The sequence below is a fragment of the Mytilus trossulus genome, chromosome 12, assembly GCF_036588685.1.
Source record: "Mytilus trossulus isolate FHL-02 chromosome 12, PNRI_Mtr1.1.1.hap1, whole genome shotgun sequence".
Classification (NCBI taxonomy): Eukaryota; Metazoa; Mollusca; class Bivalvia; order Mytilida; family Mytilidae; genus Mytilus; species Mytilus trossulus.
In genome coordinates this window covers 6,249,694-6,257,293 of record NC_086384.1, presented here as the reverse complement: position 1 = coordinate 6,257,293, position 7,600 = coordinate 6,249,694, and the positions used below count along the sequence as shown (strand labels likewise).

General features: G+C 33.6%; 1 protein-coding gene across 1 annotated transcript; it reads right to left on the bottom strand.

The window, feature by feature from the left end:
* Positions 1 to 337: 337 nt before the first annotated feature.
* On the bottom strand, positions 338 to 6,201 carry LOC134693177 (hairy/enhancer-of-split related with YRPW motif protein 2-like). The gene is made up of 4 exons (XM_063553894.1): positions 5,978 to 6,201; positions 4,979 to 5,074; positions 3,381 to 3,468; positions 338 to 2,138 (listed from the first exon to the last, which is right to left on the bottom strand). Exons 1-4 carry the CDS (start codon positions 6,089 to 6,091, stop codon positions 1,129 to 1,131), a joined length of 1,308 nt encoding a protein of 435 aa, XP_063409964.1. The 5' UTR covers positions 6,092 to 6,201; the 3' UTR covers positions 338 to 1,128.
* Between the last annotated feature and the right edge of the window lie 1,399 nt (positions 6,202 to 7,600).

Sequence of the window (7,600 nt, the reverse complement as noted above, 5' to 3'; positions counted from 1 at the left end):
TGGTTTCTATGATTAGTTCATTGAATTGATAATCTTATATCAGATCTTTAATGGCTGACGTTATGAGTTTTCTCATTAGTGAGTCTGTACGGTGCCCTATAATTGCTTATATCCACGACATTTGATATCTGGTGGGTAGTTATATCTCATTGACAATCATACCAAGTATCTTCTTATTTTAATAATGAATCATTCAGTTTTGAAGAGTCAAATACAGTTTAAATTATTCCTTTTATTTGAGATCATCATGGCACTGATCATTCAAATTTATTACAGTATGCCAGGCTATTTATAGTTCGAGTAGCCTCACGTAGATACTTTTCTCTCTACATTTAACTAATGTAGGACAGATGTGGCTTTCCATATCCTATAATTTAGCTTTACTGATATTCTTAGTCCAAATAATATATCTTGCACACTGAAGGACGAAAATCCTCACAGACCACATCATTGCATGAACGTAGTCATGAGATGAAGCAATATGAATCATTATGTGTTAAATGAAGCCACGCTCACATTTGAAAGTAAAAGCCCAGATTATTTGACACAAAGTCGATAGATCTAAATCTGAGGATATAAAAAACAACATTTAGGAACATTTAACTCGTAAATGTAGGTACGAAAAGGCAGATGACTTTTGTACATGGTGATCTCGCGAAATGAATGCAAATTTGAACTAGATAGAGAAGAATCGTTTTGTGCTCTCACAAACAAAAACAGTTATCGAACATTTTAATGTTATGCATGAGAAATGCAAAACAAAGTATATATGTAAAGAGATTTTTACTTGATATATATAAATTATGAATCGATCAATGCTATTTCGCATATATTTGGCTTTCAATTATTTTGCTGTATTTTCCGTATGCTATCAAACAAGACATGTATCTAAACTCTTATGTTATGCTATTAAGTTAAGCAGTTTCGTATCAAAATGCTATTTTTTATACAAAATGGCACTTTAAGGAAAAGCTTGTGTCATTTTTTGTAATTTTCCATTATTAACATAGAATTCGTACTAAATGTTTTGGACTTGCATTGTAAATAATTCCCAATTCAACGATTTTCTTCTCTCCATTTTTAATGTATCATCTTGAAAAAGAGCGCTTAAGTCATCCTGAATTTATTTCACCATGGCCTCCATACGGGTTCTAAGGTTCCATGTTGTTGTAATGATATTTGATGCTCATTTCTGGTAACATTTGGTTCATTTTGTTCTATATTATTTCCTATTGTCCTATCAAAGTTAAGTGTCCTTTCATTTTGGTTATTTTTGGTATACGTTTCCATCGGACTACGTGATGGTATTCGGATAGTTTCTATGACCGTTCTTGGGGATGATTGAACACACGGGTATGCAGACGACGCCGTTGGTTGCGAAGTGTTTTGAGATAAGAAATTTGTGATGGGAACAGATGGTTTACCAATAGGAACACAATTATTAGTCAATATATTAGTTGGAATAAAATAAAAAGTTTCCCCAGAAGGAAGCTGGACCGGAACTAGTTGTATGCCGCTTATTATGTTTCCAAAAGCCACATTACCAGATGCGTTTCCAATCGGAGTGGCACATGTTTTTAATTGCTGAAAAGCTTGAACAGAAGCATCATTCGCTATTGTGGATATGCCTACTGATTGTTGTATCGGTCTGTTTGTGTCTGACATTTTTGATTGAGGAAAAGACAAATTGTGCATATCTGTTGAGCTTACTCTTGATGGGTGTTGAGTCAATTGGTCTGCGTGCAACATTGTTAACTGTTGCGAAGACATATTGCACATTTGTGTTGAGCTAGCATTTCCTGGTTTCACTGAATTATCGTCAGTATGGTGACTGTTATACAAAATGTCTGCAGTATTTTCAAACGCCATTGAACTAGTCGCACACTTTTCAAAATTATGATGCTCCCTCGTTATGTCTGATTTCATAGAAGAACTCGACCTTACGGGTGAAATGGACACATTAGGACTCTTTAGACTGTCCTCTGAGCTTGAACACATCGACAAATGTTCCAATAGTTTTACTTGGAAATTAGGTTCTATGTTAGAAATTCTTGACAGAAACTTAGTCACTTCAGATGTACATTCACTGAAACCTAATCTAAACGTGTCACTTGTTGATCCTTCATCGGATGTTGAAACTGAAAAATAATAGATATTTATGTTATTGCAAATGTAAATTAATATAATTAAACAAATATGACAAAACGTGCATTACTTGAACTAGTATATGTATGTTGTATTTTAGATATGAGTCATGTTTGACTTAAACGATATTAAAAAAGAAAGAGTGGGGCTCTCTATATTCTATAGTCTATAGAACGCTTGTAACAGCTCTTTGAGAGGGCTAATTGCATGTAGGTTGATCCGTACGACAGACCCTACCTATGTTAATATTGTTAATCATAGTCAGTACTGAAAATGAATGAAAATTTGAGACTGTATGGGCGTTAAAGAAAAGCAAATCAATTCCTCGTCGTGCTGTGACTTATTAGTTGTTGTTTTCCTAGAATGTCCAGCGGCAAATATTTCTTTAAATCTGATGGGCAAGTTCTGCAAAACTGTTGGATTGTGAATTATGCGGGACATGAAAGTCCTTGTTAAAGGAGGATGTATTGGATAAATACTGAAATGATGCCTTGTAACAGGCAACATTAGGGCCCCTCAAAACAGTTCATGCAAGTGATCGAAATCAGACACAGAGCGTGGCACTCTACCTACAAGAGTAATAGGTTTCAACGACCCATTTCGACATGACGTGGCTGTGTATCTAAACATCCAACACTGCAGACAAATGAAATTACCCTCTTTGAGTTTACCTTTACTGATAAATCGGACGCGCGACGTCCAAAAGGCTTTACTTACATCTACACTACACATAGATGTACATCCAATGTGTGTGTTACTTATGTCTGCACAAGAGTCCGATTCTTCAGGAATTTAATTAGATAAATGTTGTATTGTCAATTTTTAGCATAAAGTATGTATTTTTCCTTTGACACTAGTCCTATTATATAACTCAAATTTGAAATACGACATTTTTTTCTGTTTTTGTTTGTGTATATATGAGTTTGGAGTCATTGTTTTGATGTTCGACAATTTCTTGTATACTTGGGTCCAAGATTTTTGTTCTCAAACGAAACTATTGAAAATATTTTCAAAGCACTTTTATTAGTCGCTAAAATACATACATATGCTTCTATCACTTTTCCTTTTCTACTTTTTTTTCTATTCTTGGGGTGGGGGTGTCTGTTCTTTTTTGTGGACATTTTGAAGGTTAAGTATTTTTTTCTTTGTTAATGTAGGTTAAAGCTGTATATATTGGCATCTTTTTATTTGATTGATGCTGTCTCAATTTGGTTACTGGTCAGCCTAAGTATTACCTGTATATTGTTGCCTTTGGAGCTGACGCAAATGTCTAACTGTTAATTCTAGTATATCAGCCTTTTCCATTTTGTTGTGTCTTAAACCCTGCAAACATGAACACGGTGAATATATATATATTTGTTAAGATGGCATTGATAAGAAGTTACCAAAAATTTCTTTAAAGGACTTATGGGTTTTTCTCTCCATCTTTTTAGATATAAAAGTCAGAGCCGCTAGGTCCCTAAATATGTCTTAAACCAATAAACGACACTTTTACTTCAGACACCCTTCATTTGTATAAATAAGATGTTTTAATTTAACAATGTTATTTAATCTTATCCCCCGAAAGCATAACCCGCTCCCATATTAAATATTATTAATGTGCTTAAACAGTTTGATGTTAAAATAAACGTTTTATATGTTTATGATATCATAAATGGAAGCTACAGTGATGGCCTACGTTTTTGTTAAAAGTACAAGTAATTAATGAAGTGTTTAAAGAGAAGCTTTGTCTGACCGCTAACTAAATTATTATGAGGCATTATCTGAAGAATATGAAATAAGAGCCCTCAAGTTATTGATGCATTCCGAAGTAAACACCATAGCGTGGGAAAATTATTTTACCTTCGTTAGTTTCATACCTGATGTGTCGGTATTTAAACTCATTTTTTCACGATATTGCATTAGATATATTTATAATGAACCATAGCAATACTTGATGTACTTTCAATATGTTTTTCTTGATCTGAATATTCATGAAAGTGGGAATATACTTTTAAATGTTAAGCATGAATATAGAGGCGAATTTACAGCAAACAGTTTATAAGCCTGTTTGGCGAAAAATGCTTATAATGTTCTTGGGCTGCTCTTTGGTTGTGTATCTTTGACCTGGGAACAGTATATATATTCCTGCTTAGACACATTCTCCGTTTCCACTCGTTATTTCTTTATTTTGGATTTTAGATCGCTTTAGTGAGGCATATGAGATAATCTTAAATATCCACTTTCTTAGAAGCGTCTGCGCATAATTGTTATATTTTACAGTTGTTTCGGCTCCAAATGTTTTTTCCTCTTATCGAAAATTCATTGTTTAAATTCTTGTTACGTGAACAATTCAATTTAGAATATTTTTTTCTATATAATAACTGTTGTCTGCTCTTTGTCGGATTTTCATCATAGTTCTTACTTCCTTTCTCAATTTTTATTTTTTTTCAAAATCTGCAAACCGCTTCGGGGAAAAAATACTAAAACGAATTACTTTTTGTTTTACTCGAAATAAATTATTGCTATCACTACACATTTTAAAATCTGGTTAAATCACTGTTATAGATAGTGGCTGAGCTAATGTCACTGTTTTTATACCAAAATGACTATAATTCGTTTTCATATGTTCTAACAAATTCCATTTTTGATGGAACATTAAAAAACTTAACCGACCCTTCTCATTGGCTGATCCAGGGGGGGAGGGGGTCCGGGGGTTTGAACCCCCTTTTTCTGGCCGATCAATGCATTTGAATGGGGACGTATAGTTGGAACCCCCCCCCCCCCCTTTTTCAAATGGCTGAATCCGCCCCTGCTTTTCACCATTTCATTCGATTGGTAAATTCATACTCACTTCTTTTTTTATGACATCTAAAAGAAATGTTTTCAATTCTGTGAGACTTGCATTGATTCTTGCTCTTCTTCTCTTCTCCATGATAGGCTTAGAAGTCTATGTAAATAAAATGTCACAATAATAAAACGTATGCTAACCAGCTCTGTATGTGACCAACCCTTCAATATAACCTCTAATTTTGTTGCTCGTCCTGAACATGCATGATATATTTGCCACTGGACTTTAAGCAACAGCAATCAGCTAACCAGCTCTGTATGTGACCAACCCTTCAATATAACCTGTACTTCAGTGACTAGTTCTGAACATGCATGATATATTTGCCACTGGACGTTAAGCAACAGCAATCAATCAGACAATCTACTTTAATTGCAGTTGAATTTTCTGCTTGATTCGACTTGTGCCTTTTTTTTCATTTGTATAAGTTACAATTTATATAATAAAAAATCTGCTGTTAAAAGTATATGTTTATTATTATAGTGTTTAAGATAATAAAAGCCAAAACCACAATCAATGTAAAATACGTCATTTAAGGGCAACAAAACGCATTGAATAGACCTTCCTTTTATATATTTTTTTCTAACTTTCTGGAGACAGTTTTAATCATAACCGACAAGCTATGAGCTATACAGTGGCTATTATTCGTAATTTGTTAGAAAAAATTTAAACAAAATAAAGACATCTTTAGGTCTTACAATTAACTTTTAATTTCGTATGATAAAAAATTAAGTGTCCAGCATGCGTCAGGATCGCTCTCGTCACGTGTCTTAACTACATTGTAAGTCTGAGGTCTGCAGTGGTACAGACATTTTGAAGACGATCGCGCGTCTGGCGTACAAATTTATCAACATGGATTCGCTGGTAATTTTTTTTCTAGCAGGGAATGAAGATGTACCATCAAATCCACTTTCCTAGAATGAAAAAAAAACTAAAATTGAAGAAGAAAATAACGACGACTCGTAAAATGTTTTTCTATTTTGATTTAAGAAAAATATTACATACCTTTCGCCTGTCAGGTGCAGAAGAGGAAACTTTTTCTGTCTCTTTATCTAAATCTTCAGTCATATTGTCTTGATTATCCTGACTTGACCCTATGGTATCATTATTTTTATTCATTTTCCATGAAATGAACAAGTTAAACACACTTTTTCATTATCTTACATGAAATGCAAAACTTGTACTGTCTTATAAAACTCTTTTCAAAATATGTTTTTCATTCATGTCAATCAAACCATATCTTATATAAAAGTTTAAATAATATTGTTATCTCATTGGACAATGTAATGGAATGTATTTTCAATATGCATATTTATATATTTTACTTCGAAATGGCACGCGACAATATGTCTTCAAATTGTGGGAAAACCACGCCCCCTTAGTGAAGAAATGAACACCTGTTTTACCTGATGAATACCGTTACAGATAAATGGTTCAGAACGTTGAACACAGAAGATTCATTTAATGGTGTTACTTTATCTGTTATTAGTCATTAGACAAATTCAAAAACAAAACATGCTTCCGTAGGTACCGAAGGCTATTGGTACTTTACGGAACGGAACGGAACGGAACGGAACGGAACAGAATTTCATTTAAGGTATCCAAAGGGGGCATTTATCAAAATTTCGAAAAATCTTTAAAACAAAACAAACTTTAAAATTTCTGTGTTTTACGGTTTTCCATATACAAATAACACAAATGTATACTTAATCTCATCTTCACAGGTGAAATGTGCAATAATGTATAACATCGGGAACTATTCTGTAAATGAATATGTCGGATTGTCCTGATAAATTATCATGAAATTAACGCATTTGCAAGTCATGCATTATGATATATAGACTGACCTCACGTCGTCCTTTCCGACGATGATTAGAAACATTGGTTCTGATTTTAACTTTTTAAATTTATTATTCCGTTCCGTTCCGTTCCGCAAAGTACCAATTGCTCTGAGGAATTGGTATTTAACGGAATCGAACGGAAACAGACATCTTTAATGTAATTAAAGCAGTATGATAAAAAAAAATTGTCTGACACCTCTTTTTGCATAAGTGGTATGTGTTTTAGATAGCATTTTCGACTTGATCAATAACAAAAATTTTAACACAAAGGCAGGTTACACAAAAAATCTTTCTCCTTCCATCGGTAATTATATTTTAAAAAAGAGGCCTACAACAGCCCGTTCCGACGATGATTAGAGACAGTGATCAAGTTGAATCTGATTTAAACTTTTTAATTTATTATTCCGTTCCGTTCCGCAAAGTACCAATTGCTCTGAGGAATTGGTATTTAACGGAATCGAACGGAAACAGACATTTATAAAGTAATAAAAGCAGTATGATGAAAAAAAAATGTGTCTGACACCCCTTTTTGCACGAGAAATAAGTGTTTTAGATAGCATTCCCGACCTGATAAATAATTAAGAATTTAAAACAAAGGCAGCTTAGACAAAAAGTCTTACTCCTTCCATTGGTAATTGTATTTTTTAAAAGAGGCCTTCCACCTCTCGTGCCGAGGAGGATTAGAAACAGTAATCAAGTTGAATCTGATTTAAACTTTTTAATTTATTATTCCGTTCCGTTCCGTTCCGCAAAGTACCAATTGCTCTGAGGAATTGGTATTTAACGG